An 18,791-nucleotide genomic window follows, 5' to 3' on the forward strand; every position below is an offset into this window, starting at 1 on the left:
TTATTCACATTTCTTTACTTTAATCAAATATTTCAGTTGTGTATATTACTTTGGTTTTATTTGATGACTTTATTGTTTAATTCCAAGTCATCTCATCTCTATAGAGCTGCTGTCTTAGAAAATCACTATTTTGTAGCTCTTCAAAGTAAATAAGGCATACATTTGAATACCATCTATCAATCACTTAGACCATGTACTTTCAGGTAGAGATGCATCACGACGCATCAGCTGCTCTATATCCCCTCGTGATTGCGCATTCTTTCGCCTCTTCCGTAGCAGGTGTAAAAGAAACACAGACCGGACAGGTGGATGCGCAATGGATTCGAGTCATTGTAGTTATTTACAAAGTTTAGTGCATAAAACAATGTTGAATATTGGCCTGTTGGAAACTACAACTCCCTACTACATCGCACAGTTCAGGCTGGATCTGATTTATCTCTAGAGAAACTGTGCAATGAGCGCAATGAGCTTACAGAAAAAAACTAAATGAAATGGAGTTCAAATAATTTAACCGATGTAGGTCAATTAGTTTAAAAATTTAAAAAACAACATTCCGGTAAATCGCTCAGCTCTACTGGGCCTTTCATCAGGCTGTCAGTTTTCTACGGTAAGTTATTTCGTTTCACCTTCAAATGTGTTGGACATAACATTTTGGCTCCTTGACATCCATTGTGTTTCACCTCAAAAAACTGTAGATTAAAATAAATAATAACTGTAATGACATTTTATTTTCAGTTCCAACCACAGGGGAAAGGTCCGTTAATAATCTGTTAACAGGTTTCCATTTATTTTGTGATATTATTATTTTGAAATGGAAGAACTGTTGAATTGGATATAAAACCATTAAATGATAAGGATTCCTTTGGCTGTGTGCTCAATATTGTCTTTGTTGTACTTACTGAATATATTTTCTTTGTTAGTCCAATGTCTATTCAGTAGGAATAATTTATACTTCATGCCTGGCCTTTATTGGGAACAAATAAAAATATGTAATCTATCTTTGTACAGCTATATGGTAGATTAGGCTAGCTATAGCTATCTCAAACATTTTTTTTTTTTTCATCAGTAGAAGTAGATCATCCATTTACTGTACGTGTTTGTCTGTCTGTGCATGTGTATTGTCTCCCTATTTGCATTTAGCTACAGTCTTTCGCTGTGCCTTATGTCAGGCCGTATATAAAAGAGGCTGAAGGCTCAGGCATTTGTCTCGGTGGCTGGGGCTACCACTAGCTGGTACAGTGGGCACTAGACCCTGGCACTGCCACAGCAGAGCTCCTCACCACTCAAAAGCGTTGATTGTTGAGAGCCACCATTCATCACTGGGCCAGTGTTCTCTGCTTTGACACCATTGTTCAGATTCTCTCACTGTCTCTGTCTTTATCTCTGTCTTTTCTTTTTTTTTCTCTCACCCTCTCTCTCATTCTCACTCCCTCTCTCATTCTCACTCCCTCTCTCTGTGTGCGTGTGAGAAAAGCTGAAGCGAATGTGAGAAGTGGTTCGACAGTGAACTTACTAACCCCTATAGTTGGTGCACTACTTTTGGCCAGAGTTTCCTATCAGGCAATAGAGTACCATTATGGACGCATACTAAGTAAATATCCATCTGACCAACCGTGTGCTTCACTGGAGGGACTGGTCAATAGGCGCAGTATAGGACCTGGGTCCACATAATGCTTCCACAGAGCGAGAGAGTGGCCGATTTTAGAGAAATGTACACTATACATGAGAATGGTCAGCAATGTCTCGTAGAGTCATTCTTTCTGTAATGGGACTACATGCATTGGGTGGGAGTTTGTGTGTGTGCATTGCATGTGTGTGAGTTAGTGGGTCCAGAGTCCCAGGGTCCACGTCATCTTGCCTTGACCATCTGGCTGGACAATCAGGGAGTGTGTGAATAGCTGGTGATGGATGGACGATGGCTATTGTAGAGGAAGGACTGGACATCTGTCACCCATCATTCTGGGAAAGCATTTGGACCTATCCCAAAATTGATTCAAATGATTGACATACAAATAGAACTGTAAATGCCTCCCCAAAAAAATGTACAGTTTTCTGATGCTTCTTCCGAGCGAGTCACAAGTGCTGATGGTAGATATAGATGTGTCTAGATGGTCTGTTTTTATGGTGTTTTTTTTCTTCTGACTCTCCTCTTGACACAAGCACTCAGGATGATGAGTTAGTTATGCCAGTGGTCAGATAGCGTATTGAACAACGTAACGAAGCTTTGTTGCGCCTTGCTAAATCAGGCAAGGCGTTGTAGCAAACAAGTCTTTGGTTGTCTCGGCAACGCCCCCCCCTCCCTGCAACAGCAGCACACATAGAAGTAGAATGAATAGGATGGACTTGGCACCTCTTACCCTAGCAAGTTGACTAGTAAACTCATGGTTACATTCATAATGGCTACCTGGTATGGTGATGCAACAATTTCCATGGTAATGTAGAATATTAATTCAAATTATGTTAACTGGTGTGGCTCATACAATGGAATGTATCTTTTTTGTAATGTTGAGTTAAAAAAAAGACTCCAAGTCTTATCAAGCCATATTTGATATATGGACAAACAGCTTAACCAACATTTTTTTGCACCATTTTGTGAATTACCATCGACAAGTTGCAGGTTGAGATATCCCCAAGGTATGTTTGAGCAAAACACTAACTTGGTAACACCCCTATCTGTAAAACCTGTAAGCGAAATCAATTACAGGAATCAAATTAACCCCCTAGAGTCGATTGACACACCGGTGCATCAATCTAAGTTACAGTACATTTAAAAAAAAAAATAACATCAAAATCCTACTATTTGGTAGTGTCGGAACACAAACTAACGAGACCCCACTGTGGAAAGGAGAGATTCTAACGAACACGATGGTGTTCTCCGTTTTGCTGTAGTACCCCCACAATTGTCACGGGATGCATCTGAAGGTAACCGGTACAGATTTATTTTAAAACGAATGGAAGTATATTTCTTCTCATATATTTATATATACACACACACAGCAGATTTTTATGGAATATCTACATAGGCGTACAGAGGGCCATTATCAGCAACTATCACTCCTGTGTTCCAATTGAATGTTGTTAGCTAATCCAAGTTGATCATTTTAAAAGGCTAATTGATCATTAGAAAGCCCTTTTGCAATTATGTTAGCACAACTGAAAAATGTTGTCCTGATTAAAGAAGAAATAAAACTGGCCTTCTTTAGACTAGTTGTGTATCTGGAGCATCAGCATTTGTGGGTTTGATTACAGGATCAAAATGGCCAGAAACAAAGACCTTTCTTCTGAAACTCGTCAGTCTATTCTTGTTCTGAGAAATGAAGGCTATTCCATTCGAGAAATTGCCAAGAAACTGAAGATCTCATACAACGCTGTGTACTACTCCCTTCACAGAACAGCGCACACTGGCTCTAACCACAATAGAAAGAGGAGTGGGAGGTCCCGGTGTACAACTGAGCAAGAGGACAAGTACATTAGTGTCTAGTTTGAGAAACAGACGCCTCACAAGCCCTCAACTGGCAGTTTCATTAAATAGCAAAACACCAGTCTCAATGTCAACAGTGAAGAGGCGGCTCTATCAATGATAGCTTCTTTTTTTATAAAATAAAAAATATATACCTAAAAGAGGTCCTAAAATTGAAAAATGTAATTTGACCATCTTAAAACAATTCCATATGTCAGCTTAGCACCCCCTCCTCCCCCAACGTCTTAGACTTTAAAGAATTAAACATGACGTAAAGAGGAAATGTCATTAAACAAGAAGAAATGAAGTAATTAGACGAATGCCCACAGTGCATGTTCATCTAAAGCAGAATAATGGTGCGTTGTGCTCGGGGCGTAAACAAAAGCCATTGTCACCGACTGGATTTAGTCCTTTTCTGTCTAAATGTGCCAGTGATCCAGGACAGTGGTGGTGGGAGAGGAAACTAGCTAGTGTATTCTCTGGGCATACTGTAAATGTAGGCTGCGTTAGCTCACGTTCACACAGCTCACGGCTGTCCTGTTGAGATGGCAAGGCAATTGCCCTTTCCCATTAGAGACAAAGTCCCTGTACGCACGCCCGCATGCATGCACACAGACACACACACACACACACACACTGTGGATTGATCAATAGCAACCTGTTGATGCCGTATCTGCCTGTTCTGTGCTGTTGTTACCTAACACCTTTTACCTGAGAGAGGAGAGATCATGGGCTAGAAACCCCATGAGAGAGAGAGCGAGAGAAATAGAGAGAGTAAAAGACAGAGTGGGAGAGAGTAAAATACTGAAGGAAAGGGAGTCTGAGAGAGAGAGAATGCTCTTGGCCAGTAAACAGATTAGTGCGAAAAGCGTTGGGCGGTGTTGACAGAACAGAGTTGAGGTTCCATCATCGCTGGCAGTGGTGCCAGCCTCACTGGGACTAGATCAGATTACGATGTAAACCTCAACACTGATGCTAAATAAGAACAGGAAGTGTAACCCAGCAAATTGGATGTGGTTTTGCATGAGTGCATGCTGAAATAGTAAAGATTGGCACTACCACTGACACATTTTTATAGATTTTTGTCCTGGGTAAAAGTTGATATCACATACACGCTTAGAAAAAAAAAAAGTTCCAGAAGGGTTCTTTCATTGTCCCCATAGGAGAACCCTTTTTGGTTCCAGGTAGAATCCTCTGTGGAAAAGGTTCTACATGGAACCCAAAAGGGTTGTAACTCGAACCAAAAAGGGTTCTTCAAAGGGTTCCTTTAAGAGTGTACGCAGGTTTGGTTGAACTGTTGAACTCTGACGTACACATTATTCCCCATTTGGATTGAGCAGTTGCAGGAAGTGAAGGTCACAGAGGTCATGCAAGGGGCTTGGGGTTTCAAGGACAGAGGCGAAAAATAAGGGGTTTAGCTGTAGCGTCTCTATCTGCCGCTGAAAAATCTCCGGAGGATGGCCTGACCATGAATGCCAGATGAGTCTGAAGACAGAGGGTCATTCTACCCGGGGCCTGTGGGTGAAGGTCTGTGAGCCATGATGAATGCTGTGGCAGAGTGGGCGGTGGCAGTTTTTTACTCCTGGGTGGGAGGTCTGGTCAAGGGCCACATAACTGCACTGCTTCTGAGAGGAATACTTCCCGTGCCTGGGTCCCACCACTGTATGTGGATCCTAGCTGGCTCCTTGTTGTTGTTCCAGACGCTGGTCCACCAGAAGGCCAAACGTCCTCTGCTCTACAGGGGCCTTAAGGAGAGCGATTGAGAAAGGGAGAGAGCCAAGGCCCACTCGCTGCATTCCTCCTCTCCTCGTCTTGTCTGTTTGTCAAGAGTTTGTCACTGTGGGTTGTCACTTCTCCTTCTTCTCCTCTCACTCGGCACTACAGAGCTTCTTTTTATGGAACGGTCATAGCTTGGTAAATAAACATATTTAAAGTGCATTCTTAGAAAAAAGGATTCCAAAAGGGTTCAGCGGCCGTCCCCAAAGGAGAACCCTTTTTAGTTCCAGGTAGAACCCTCTGTGGAAAGGGTTCTACCTGGAACCAAATGGGATTCTTTAAGGCTTCTCCTACTTTAAAGGGTTCCTCCTATGGAGACAGCCGAATAACCCTTTTTGGCAACTTTTTTTCTAAGAGCGGAGATCATTAACGGGCCTGATTGAAGTGGCCCGTCTCCCCAGCGAATATGTACTGTATCATGATGAGTGGCTGTGTGCTTTTCATCCATTCACCAAGGCCTATCATCTCTCTCCAGCCAGGCCCTGTGCCTGCCTCAGCCTACCCTGTGACGGACACGTTGCCGTGAGAGCCTCATTAAATGTTCTCATCGTAAAAGCACATGAATAATACGAAATTGATTGAGAGGGACCAAGAGATCAAGAAAAGTGAGCGCAGTGTGCTACATTGCAAACCCTGAGCAACTCTGTAGAGACCCTTCTATCTTCTACCCCCTCCTCAGTGTTATGCATCAGCCCGCAAATTCATTTCCCTGAATGTTGTTGACAAGCACCAGTGTTTTATCATCCCCGCTATCTCTGCATCTTTGTTTGGGGAGAGGGGTAAGCATGGTTTTGTTAATGCAATGAAGGTGCACACTGTGGATAAATCACCTCTTTCTCACTCTCTTTCGATCCCTGTATCTCACTTTTCATCTCTTGCCGACGTTTCTGACACAACTCAGTGTCTCACAGCAATATAGGGAGCGTTAATGAAATGCAATCGTCCACAATTTTTAAAGGCGTCGTCGCCGTGCTCCACCCTCTGAGCATATGACTAACAGCATTTCCTAATAGAAAATGGAGTTATATTAAGCTCTGTTATCTGTGGAGGGAACAGTGCTCTTAACTTATTTGGCAGGGAGAGTGTGTGAGGGAGACTATTTAATCAGCATTCAGCCCTGTTGATTGAATGACTGATGTGTTTAAAGTGGAGACGGTGGCCCGGTGCAGACGTATTCTGAGTGTATCTGCAAGTAGTGGCCGAGCCTAATGGAGACAGAGTCCTGTTCAGGTCTCGGTCACAGTATTGCTGTCAGGGAACCAAAGACAAAGCATTAAAGGGGTATTCCACTTCAAAATCAAAGTCAGTCAGATGTTTTTAGACTTTTTTTTTTTTTAAGCAGTCTAATGTCAAGATGACTATCTTTATAAACTTTATTCATAACTATATTATTTTCTAACAATGCACACGCGGAATAGATGGGCAATGCAAAACTATACACTTGTACATTTGTTGGTGTTTAATTTTCAGAGGCGTTTCAATGTCAAAACACTGGGTTATGCACACACAGATAGGTATACAGTTCCTTTCTCAGAGTCACAGAGAGAGGGAGAAGGAAAGGGAGTTAGACAGATTATTCAGTGTTTTTGTGTTTGCCAAGCATACAAGATGCAAAGTGACTTGTCATCATACTGTAAGTGCAGTGGAAAGTGCTTAACAGAACAATGCTAGGGGTTTTGTTTAGCTGAGGTAGTGGGTTTGATGGCAGTTGATGGAGGTGGTGGTGTGAGATGACTCTGTAACATAACAGGGCCACTGCCGGGAGGAGATAAGTCTGAACAGTTTGCTCATATTGTGGAGCTGCTGGAGCACCGGAGCACAGGCACTGCTTTCATCATTTTCTAACATCAAATCACTGTGTCTTTATAGCACTGTCACAGCAGCACACACCTCAATCACATCTACTGGGAAAATATCTCTCTCCCTCATCCTCTCTCTCATTCTATCTCTCCCTCCTTTTCATACTATATCAATGTATCCCTCTCCCTCTTTTTTTTCTCCATTGTCTCTCTCTCTCTCTCTCTCTCTCTCTCTCTCTCTCGACCTTTCTTTTCCCTTTCCTGCACTTCTAGTCTCTCATATTTCATGTTGTGAGGTGTAGGGTCACAATTACAGTTGCCTTTCACCAAGGTGACAAGGGATGTTTGGTTCTGTGATTTGTTCACTGGGGAAGTATCAAGGTCTTAGTGACTCCTAGAGAAATAAGAAAATATGTGCTGGTGGCGTCCTGGTTCCCCAATGGGCTTTGAGCTTTGGTTGAGACCAGCCATCCTTTCACAATCATATCTAAGAGCAATTTGTTTTAACAAGTAAATAGCTTCCGCTACAGTAAACCTGCTTTCGTGGTAGATATTTCATTTCATTGTGCCAGTTCAAGTGCCTGTGATTTGTCGTTGTAGCTGACTCGAGCAGTATGGCTCTACCTCCATGTACATCATTCACACAACTGTAACAGTCTCGGCTTATGTGCTTTAATTGTACTCGGATCCATGACCGCCCTTTGGAAGATAGCTGATCAGGAATGTAATACGTCTCTTTGATCATAGAATCGGAACATTTGTCAGTAGATCCAGATCTTTGGTTCTCCAAAGTTTTCGTTTTTTTTATTCAAAATGCAGTGATATTCTTCCATCTGAACGCCTTGTTGATCCATTTTGAGTTACTGGGGCGGCAGGTAGCCTGGTGGTTAGAGCGTTGGGTCAGTAACCGAAAGGTTGCTGGATCGAATCCCTGAGCTGACAAGGTAAAAATCTGTCGTTCTGCCCCTGAACAAGGCAGTTAACCCACTGTTCCCCGGTAGGCCATCATTGTAAATAAGAATTTGTTCTTAGCTGACTTGCCTATTTAAAGGTTAAATATATAAATACTGTTGAGGTCTTTCTCGAACCCAATGATGTGCTCAAACCGGCTCAAACCAACGCCTGCCTAGCAGTTGCTCAGGCATCAGATAAGTGTCACTGTGAATCGGGTTGAAAATCCATACTTATAGGAGTTATTTTAGTGACACTGGCCTCCTTGTCCCACATAAATAACTATGTGGCTCTGACAATAGACCACTGTTGAGGAATTAGCATGCAGATTCCACTGTTGTTTTTTCTACACCATTTCGTCCAGTATAGTGTTTGCATTGTTCTTCAGGGAGCGCTGCACTCCATGCCCTGTTCTCCGGGAGCTAGCTAGCATGGTGGCTTCTGTCAGAGGGGATAAGTTACAGTTAATGCCGTAGATCTCAGCATCACACTAATGGCCATAATGTCCATTTGCACATGTGGAAAACAAATGGAGAAAGTTGTGAATTAGCGTGTCAGCATTGGACATTCACTGACAAATGACTGACCTAGGGATATGAGTACCACCCTGCATCCCACTGCTGGCCTGAAGCTAAGCAGGGTTGTTCCTGGTCGGTCTATGAATGGGAGACCAGATGCTGCTGGAAGTGGTGTTGGAGGGCCAGTAGGAGGCACCCTTTTCTCTGGTCTAAAAAAATATATTTCCCATTGCACCAGGGCAGTGATTGAGGACATTGCCCTGTGAAGGGGGCCGTCTTTCGGGTTGGATGTTAACCCCGGTGTCCTGACTAAATTCCCAATCTGGCCCTCATACCATCATGGCCACCTAATCATCACAAGCCTCCAGTTGGCTCATTCATCCCCCTTTCTCTCCCCTGTAACTATTCCCCAGGTCATTGCTGTAAATGAGAATGTATTCTCAGTCAACGTACCTGGTAAAATGATTCATGTACTACTATTGGGCTTGTGGTGGGGGTAAAGGGAAGGATATGTGTGTGCTATGTTACTTTTATACAGTATTATAAGGAACTTTTTGGCATGGACTGAGGAGGAGACATTGTGAAACTATTTTGATAGTAGGTAATGACCCTTGCTAACCATGTATGGTTTTCCCAGTTGCAATAATCTCCTAGCTATTTATTTGATCTGTGTTCTAGATCTATTACAGGGCATGTCACTCAGGATCCATTCTCTGTTGAGTTTCTCTGGCAGAAAGGGCAGGGTCTTGTCAAAGGGACTCATTGTGCAGGGCTCTTGTGCGCCATGCAGGCCCATGGTCCAATAGATAACCCTTGTTTGTTTCTGCGCAGGCCTGGATGAGGCAGATGTGAACCCGAACAATGGCTGCCCCTCTGAGAAGGCGGCGGCGGTGACTGACTCCACGGGCACTGAGGGGCCCAGCAGCTCCTGGAACGAGGCCAGCACAGCTGATGCTGACGACAGCGCTGTGCCACGCCCCCACCTGGTCCGCCTCTTTTCCCGAGATGCCCCGGGCCGCGAGGACAACACCTTCAAAGACCGCCCTTCTGAATCAGATGAGCTACAGACCATCCAAGAGCACAGCGGAGCGGGATCAGAGTGTGGTTCAGAGGATCAGGATCTAGACTAAGTTTGTTTCTTTGCTCTCCTTTCTCTCTCTTAATACCCCCTTCGCTCTTACCTGAGAGACAGAACCCCACTTACAGAGATACTAGCTGCACTACCCAACAAAAACCACTGACATGGCAACTGCAAGCTCCTCTGGACTGTCTAGCCTGGGAAGGAAAAAGAAGGCCCCTGGCCTTATGGATCAAATTGGGAACTTCTTTGGAGGGGACAAGAAGAGGAAGAGCAAGGTGAGGAAAGGAGAGAGTTTGATTTTTTTTTGAAAGATTCACCTCTAATGTACCATGGTTCATTTTTGTGTTCAGCCTTAAATTGAGGGACTGATGTCTGATTTGTGGTTTTGGCAGATTGTGAGCTGGAAGAATTTGTCACAAGTTTTTGTTTCAATTTGCTTCGAATGTATGTCTTTAAAAAAATAAAATTCATGCGATCTGCCAAAGTTTAAGACATTCACCTGAAATGTGCTTATTTGCAAATTAATGGCATTGAAAACTATATTTAGAAACTGGATAACTGATTTTGGTCTGGTTTGAGATTGGTGTAGCGCAAAGAGGCTTTGACTTAGTCTTTCGAATAATTGTTTTGTAATTGTTATTTTAGCGTGGTACTATCATTAAAATGTTACATTTTATTTCAGTTAGAGCTTCAAAGCATATGCGGTACATATATGGTCATAGTTGTGGTATAGTACAAGTGAATGATTGAATTGTTACCATTTAAATGTGTGTTTGCTTTCATTCCAAATATACTGTATGCTTAACTCATAAATATATCTAAAACTGGAGCCATTTTAAAGTTGTGTATCAGGTATTTTTAAGAGAGAATAATGATTCTGCCGATTTCATGGGGAAATTGGAATAAATGTCAGCACCCTTACTTAGATGTATTTTGGGAGAGACTGTTATGATTGTTAGGCTACCAATTTTCCTGATTTATGAGTCTTTAGTTGTTAGCCATTTTAACTGTGGATAGTCCATGGTGGAGAACTATAACCTAAATGCCTTGCATGGACCTCCATCGGGTGCAGAGTGTCTTTGACTAGGATTCTCTCACTCCTTCTTTACAAAGACAACTCTAGACCATAATATTGTACATAATCCAACATAAATAATATAATATACCATAGAATAGGAAAACAAACATTTATCTACGCTAATCCTTATCTGATATGGGTTTGTGTAGAATTCAAGATGCTGCGTTGTGTAGTTGGAGAGCAGGTTCAGATAATATATGTAATTTAGCAGACGCTTTCATCCAAAGCGATTTACTGTCGTGTGTGCATACATTTTTAAGTATAGGGTGGTCCCGGGAATTGAACCCACTATCCAGGCGTAGCATGCCACCACCTGGACCCAGATGTGTGTGTGTGTGGAGATAACTGTTGTGGTACAGTGAGAATAGTTGAGCCCATATTGCCTTTGTTTGTCTCGCCCTCTCTCTCTGTCTCTCTGTGATGTGCTAATGCTTAGTCCCAAAGCCTCTCCTTGAGCTGGTGACAAGGGATGTACTGTAGATATAAATTGATATAACAACCCAGTGCAGTGCACATTTCAGTCAGCTTGGCACTGTTTGTGGATCAGTTGTCAACTTTGGAAGCAGAGGAAAGTCTAACACAAAACGTACTGTACATTTCAACAGTTATGTGTTGAAGTTGGTACAGTGTATTGAAGAGAGAGTTCAAGTCCAACGCTGTTATGTTTTCCAGCTCTGTTTCAGTCCACTCTGGGGATTTGGAGTTAGTTCCTCATTGGTTCAGAGAGGAGAATGGTAGTTTCAGATGATGATCCAATAGGTTGCAGAATGTGGTCTGAACAGTCTCAACAATATACATTCTCCCAAGCCTTATAACAACTTCAGAAAGGACAAAAATCTTATGACTTTTACATATAATTAAATCCCAACTCAAAGTAATTTTAGAAGTAATTTTTTTTGTTCAGTTTCAGAGTGATTTGGTTGTGTGCATTGTAGATCAGATTCTTTCACATTTTAAACAACATTGAAATGTACTGCTGAAACATCTGCCACAAGTGAAAATGTCAGTTTTTTTTGCCTGTCAAAATTGAATGAACAAAATTATTGTAAAAATAGGCAGTATTAGCTTTTTTTTTTTTTATCTATTCGATCTATTTCTTTGAATGTCATTGTCACCTCTCTGCTCTTTCAGGAAATAGTTTTCTACATCAGAGCAGTTAGTTTATGATTAAAAGAAACATAAAAAATATTTTTTACCAAGGGGTTGCCTTCAGATTTGTGATAAGTGTTTTGTATTTCAAATATATGATACCTAACTCTCCGTTGCCTCGAGCATAATAGTTTTTTTCTGCACTGATCAAAGTTTGAAAAAGGATAAAACAGGTTAAACATTTTTATTTATTCTTAAAGGTCCAATGTAGCCGTTTTTAAAAAATCTAATATCAAAGCATTTCTGGGTAACAATCAAGTACCTTTACTGTGATTGTTTTCATTTAAAATGGTAAAAAGAAACAAAAATTGCTTCTTAGCGAAGAGTAATTTCTCAAGCAAGAATTTAGCTAGGACTGTGTGGGAGTGGTTTGAGTGGGGAGAAAACTAGCTGTTATTGGCAGAGAGGTTTGGAACTCTTATTGGTCTATTAACTAATTGACCGTCTGGTAATCCCACCAAAACAGGCTTAAATTTCAGGCTGTCTTTTCAAACAGCTTTTAAACTAAAAGGGAATTGTCATCATTTTCCCCATTTCACAGTATTATTCCAAACCTATAGTGTGGAAATTAGGAACACGTCCTTTGGGGGGTGGACTATTCTCGATACACACGGGAAGCTGTTGAGTGTGAAATCCCCAGCAGCGTTGCAGTTCCTGACATACTCAAACCGGTGTGCCTGGCACCTTCTGCCATATCCCGTTCAAATGCACTTCAATTTGTCTTGTCCATTCACCCTCTGAATGGCACACATTCTACAATCCACGTCTCAATTGTCTCAAGGCTTTAAAATCCTTCTTTAACCTGTCACCTCCCCTTCATCTGCAGTGATTTGAAGTGGATTTAACTAGTGACATAAGGGGTCATAGCTTTCAACTGGATTCACCTGGTCAATGTATGTCATGGAAAGAGCAGGTGTTCGTAATGTTTTGTACACTCAGTGTATATAAAACACAGGGACTTCACATTTTTGACTGCACTGGGAATTACGTTTTATAAAAATAGTTTAACAAAACAAAATAGTTATGACGTTTTCAATGCATATTTTCCATAGAAAATCAGCATTAGTGGCCATGTCCATTAGTGTTGAAAGAATGCCATGTAGAGCACTGTATCAAATGTTGTCGCTGTGTACTCTTGAGCATGATTGAGTCATACCTTTATAGTTGCTTTCACCTGGTATGGGAACCTCGTATTCATTATCTCCAGCACCAAACCAGTGTCTGCATATGTAAAAACAGTGTGTTTCTATGATCTGTGGTTAAAAAATAAAACGATAGGTCCTAAAAATATGCAATGCTTCTCATGGTCACAGGGTAGGATAAAAAAACTGATTATCGAAACCTGCAACAAGTTTCTATGTCCCCATGTCACTGCGAATCTCATGCTGTTTGAAAATCACTGTTTTTAAAATGTCATTGGGTAGAACTTATTGACTTTATATTTGTTCCTAAACAACGTTGAAATTAGCTGTTTTTACATATGTAGACACTGGTAGTGTGCTGGAGATAGTGAAAATGAAGTTGAAAAGTGGTAGAATTGCCCTTTAACCTTTTACTGCGGTGGCTAAATCAGGGTCACAGTGTTTCTTGGTAGTCTTAACCAAATCTTCTTTGAAACAAAAGCCTACACCTGGTTATGGTCTTTAAAAAAAAAGAAGACCTCTGTACCACGTCAGATATAGAGTTGAAATGTATTACATTTTGAGTTTATGTCCCAATATTAAATTGTATATACATCACAGAAGACTCCATAACAAAACCATTTGACATAGAAACACGAGATTTGCCGCGTAATTGTATTTATTATTAATTCTGAAAATATGAATAACATTCCACCTATAAGGCCACTACTGTAGGTCATTTGACTGTAGGAAAGGGCTGTTATTGACAGATATGAACGTTCACTATTGAGCCATTGATTCTTTTACAAACTGGAATTTGCGCTTTCTGTTGTACATTCTTGTCTTGGTTTCACCTGTATTTTTTTTGTCTTTTCATTAGTTGATTTTGGTTTGAAACTAGTTCATGGGAATCTGCATGGTGATGTCATATTTATATATATATATTTTTAAGATATCACCAAAAAATGAAGACACAACTGGTTTAACCTCAGGAACTGAAGCCAATTTGATACATGTCAAAGCTAATTGATAATCCATATTATTCAAAAAGGGGAAAACCTTATTAGACTAAATTGATGGATAAATGAGTCTATGTGCAGTCACCATGGAACTGAACCCCATGACAGGAAAATAAGCACATTTAAATATGGGGTCTATTGGGTAACTTTGTCAGAACTAGGACCCGATAGCCTGAAGAATGTTAGAGTACAACAACCGTTTATGATTCAGAATAAGTTTTGCACTCGTCCTTGGCCTGAGTACCAGTCTGTTTGTGCCATCATGCCAAACATGTCAAAAAATGTTTGCATGGCAAGGAGTGGCATGATAACAGAAGCAGACTCATACCCGGGCTAACTAAAACCCAGTGTCTTGGCTAAAAGCTTCTAAGAGCTGATCTCCTCTCGCCAGCTAGATGGAGCACCTCTCAGGTTCACTGGTGTCTTTTTCTGAGACCTGGTTCAAATACTATTTAAAATCATTTCAAATACTTCAGCTGCACTTGATTGTGCTTGCCTGGCGCGATGGAACCAATAGAATAGTCGCCAATGTGCAAAACCTGGCCATCTGGAAGTCTAGGCAGACTAAAGCAAATGTTAAAAGTATTTGAAAGAGTTCAAATAGTATTTGAACCCAGGTTTTCCTTTACCCTGTCAGGAACTGTGTGTGTGTGGGAGTCTGTTTGATCCTATTCGCTGATCCCTTTTGTAATGCTTGCGATGCTTGTATTTCCTGTGAATTGTAATGACCAACATCTGTTCCTAACCTGATCCTGTTCTGAGCTTTTGGATAAATGGCATGATTAAACGCTCTTAAACACCCACCCTGAGCAGCATTTTTTTTGGCTTTTGTATTGTTGTTTTTATTATGTAATGTCACTTTTAATAACCCTCCTCTGATGCAACAGGTGCAGTCACGCCACAGAATGTTTGGAACGACAACACAAATGGACACGATCACACTGATTTGAGCGTAGTGGTTATTGCTGATTTTCACATTGTATTATCTCAATCAGTGACGTTGGCTGACAGTTCCGTTTCGATCCTGTCTAGTTTGAGGAGAAACCTCTCATGCTGGGCTGAGGTGGTCTATGCTAGGAATAGCCAATGGAGAATCAGGCCCAGTTGAAGAGGGAATGGAATGTACATCATCAAACTATTCCCAATTGATTTGTCCTTTCACTTCTTGAGTGGATAAGACTACACTCTGCAGTAATGGCATACTTGTCTAGATGAGGCTGGGAGAAGTGTTGTGTTGACTTAATGGAAATATGAGGCTTACTCTTAGCTCAGCTTTTATTAAGTAGCTTGAGGCCATGTAAAATGATTGTTGTCATGCCAAACAGTCTGGCCTCACCTCAATCTCCATATCTGATCATTCTGTCATTGATGGGCACAGTGAGAAGTTAATCATGTTTGGCATGACAATGACCGTATGATTTGGCAAGACGGCATTAACAAATCTGGGACCAGGTTCATTTGCTGAATTTTTTGGGGGGAAATTCATCTTTAGTACTGTCTGCCTTATCACTTTTATTCAACTGAAAATTATATTTCAGTCACATTTTGTATTTGATGCTTTTGTCAATAATTGAAAGTATTTTTTGAATTGGTCTTTAATTGAACATCTTGGAAAGTTTATCGAGATCCGGTAAATCAGGATAAAACAAGTGTTTATTTCTTGTTTTAATTTTGTATTCAGGTTAGCAAAGGGGCAAATGACAGCTATTTTCAAAAATCAACCTGAATACAAAATCAAAATAAGAAAGTCTGTCTCACTTTGTCCATCTCACTTTTTGGAGACCTCCAGTTAAGTATTTTCATTCATAACTAAATATGAATAAGTGGACTGGAATTGCCAATGAGATGCTACTTGTCATTGAATTCATTAGATGTGCCTCATGGTCAAAAATGAAAGAGTCAAGGAGTCAAGCCTACCTTGTTCTGAATTTTTTTAATGTGCATATTTTACAAAATGTAAGACATCAATAGCGATAGCCAGAGTCAAGTTAGTGCAGTCTCATTTGCATTTCTTCTAAAGTGTTCATACTTGAGTGAAACAAGGACAAGAAAAATAACCTTAACTTCCTCTGAGCACTACATTTATTTGACATTGATGTCAGACAGTGGTATAGTTGCCGTTTTTATTTATTCAGAGTTGATGAGAACTGAGGAGTGTAGAGGATAGCTGCTATTAACTTACATCCACCTGGCACTGTAAGACAAGCACTGTCCAATGTCAAGAGCTAGGTCTTACTAGACGTCCGGTCCAGTACCCTGGCTTTGGACGGTAAAGAACCAGTTTAACTATGGTTTAGTAGATTGTAGTCCACAACCTTGTCTTATTGTTGTCAGTGTTAGGGAATGACCTAGAGCTCCACCGCTTTCTAATATGACACTTTGTCGTAAACTGTCAACCCCCCTGAGGCAGTCGTCCAATTCCTGCTAGCTTCTCCTAAATAGTTGGAGAAGTTGCAGCACAGAGACAACTGAAGAGGTCATCTGGCAGTGGAAGTACTTTTTAAAAAAGTCTGTCCTCCTGAGAATACCAACTGTTGAACGTGGATTTCACTCCAAAGAAGGAGTCAGTCAGTGGCTGGTGGATCTGCACCCGGTGAGTCTTATTAATCAATCGCCGAGTTGTCTGTTGTGACACTGACGGACATTGACCTTTGTGATCAATCAAAACTCAAGTCAAATGTAAAGCTGTGATGGATTGAGAAGGAGCATGCACTGTATATGAATAATTGTAACGTATGGCGCATGGATGTTTCACCTATTGTGGGTAAGATCTATTCAATTGACAGTGGGCGATTTGTGTGTCCACAATAAGCTCGCACACTGTCTCAATAGGATAGGATGTAGTAATCACTATGTGGCCCTCATATCCTCCCGCTCCTTCATAAATAATACATTATTTCAATTAATTTATTCCAGAATAAATTATTGACCGTGGTCCATTTAAAGGAGTCAGCTTCTGTCCAGGTTTGACCTCCTGCACCTCTGAGGAGAGAGTTTTAACAGTAATTAAATCCTCAGGGAGAAGGTGTCCTATGAGTCCTGAATACTCTTTCTACCTGGGTTTTAGGTGACCTTGTTCTTCACTGCAGGAAACTTTTGGTTACACTTCATTTGACACGCCACTATGACATTAACACGAAGGTGTAATCTTGTGTCAAATCCGTTCATGACTGCAGTTATAACGTATGACTGTTGTCATGATAGAGGTAACGTTTTGCATTATGACTATGCTGGCCTAACACGCCTGGATAACAGCCTCTGTGTCAGAGTTGAAACGAAGTATCAAATTGCGTGTTACCGAACTTTCTCTACGCCGGCTGGCCTGCCACTCTAGCAGCTAGCTGAATTATGAAATGATGCACGGACGTCCACTGTGATGTAAATCCAATCGTGTATGTTGAGGATGAAACGGGCTTTGTAGCTTTATGAAAGTGTGATGACGGTGTGGTGCATTTTTATTGTTTTTCTTTTCCGCTGTGGAACGAGCACAGCTACTTTTGTGAAATCTGAATTGTGGGTAAATAACAATGCGCTTCCGTGCCAGGAACACACACTTATCTCTCATACTCTTCAAACATCAACCATAGAGAGGAGAACATCCCTTCCTCCCTCCCTACACAATAATCCCCTGCTCTGCTCTATCCTGAAAGGACCCTCCTTGCGTCAGAATGACGTTGTCCTTTGAACACTCCTCTTGTGTTGGAAAATGAAAACCGATACTGACAACATCCAATGCAAGATGGTTCGGTAAAGGACATGTGAAGTTCATAACTGAGTATTGTGATCCTTCTTTACAAATAAATCAAACGGATTCTAAATTCAGAATTTAATCTTTCAATGTCTCTCTCGCTCTAACTTCTCTCCTTCCACTTTCTGACTCAACTTTCTCTTCCTAACTCTCTCTCGGGCTGCTCAATCTCTGGAACTGTATTTAATGGTAACATAAGTGGAACTTCTGATGTCAAGTCGATGTTCAAAATGAATCATTCCTAATCAACTGCGGACAGGATTCTGCAATGGCAATCAGTAATGAACCCCTAGGGTGCATACCAAATGACACCCTATTCCCTATATAGTACACTACTTTTGATGGGCCTAGGTCAAAGGTAGTGCACTATATAGGGAATAGGGTGCCATTTGGGACGTATCCCCAGTTGTCTCCATCTTGGTGACAGAGCTGCTGGAACACACAAAGAATAACCGTTGAGTCATCCAGTCGCAGCTGTGAGGCAGATCAGTTCTTCACAACAACTACAAGTGGTGAGATGAATTCACCTGTACCGGCTCCACCACAAACCCAATGAGCATTTGTTTGGTTGAAAATAACTTATTTTCCACGTCTTTTCAACATCTTTTTCTCATGGAGAACAAACTGACCGACCTACAACCATGCTACCTGGCTATTCTACTGAGCACCTTCTGTATTCATAAATGTGTTGGATATTATCATCCACTTCCAATAGTTTGATAGATTTTAAATTCCCTCTGGTCCTACGGGTTAGATACCTATTTATTGGAGAGGATAACGCTCCTAAGAACAAACACATTTTCTATGTTAATGTGTTTCTTTCCTGAGGTCATTGTCTGCTTGAGTCTGCTTCCATCCATCCAACTATCCATCCATATATGGGCAGAAAAGACAGTGAATGAAATGCAATTGGAAGCACTAATGACTATTATATTGTGAACGATGTACAGGGGTGAAAGTTTGCCCTCTCATTTTGGTAAAGTTCTTTCATAGGGATAATCGCAGTGATTCAGTGAGAGCCTCAGCTTCTCCAGTCTCTTCGCTCACTGACTTGAATGGGGGCATAAAGGTCCCCTCGCTCTCACTCCACA

At 41.2% G+C, this 18,791-nt stretch overlaps 1 protein-coding gene across 13 annotated transcripts in view; it reads left to right on the forward strand.

Annotated features, from left to right (window-relative positions):
• The window catches only part of LOC106605072 (myelin basic protein), a 69,242-nt gene that overhangs the window by 43,133 nt on the left and 7,318 nt on the right, over nt 1-18,791 (forward strand). For 4 of the 13 annotated variants that reach the window (XR_001328786.2, XR_006769900.1, XR_006769902.1 and 1 more), the window contains exon 4: nt 9,336-9,860. Coding sequence is in view for 9 of the 13 variants with exons in the window: in XM_045718335.1 (XP_045574291.1) it covers nt 9,747-9,860 (114 nt within the window). In the remaining 4 variants the exon portion in view is untranslated. Of the gene's footprint in view, nt 1-9,335; nt 9,861-18,791 lie in introns of those variants that run through there. The other 9 variants (XM_014200340.2, XM_045718336.1, XM_045718339.1 and 6 more) reach the window with 6 other exon arrangements.

Source organism: Salmo salar, chromosome ssa05 (genome assembly GCF_905237065.1).
Source record: "Salmo salar chromosome ssa05, Ssal_v3.1, whole genome shotgun sequence".
NCBI classification, from domain to species: domain Eukaryota; kingdom Metazoa; phylum Chordata; class Actinopteri; order Salmoniformes; family Salmonidae; genus Salmo; species Salmo salar.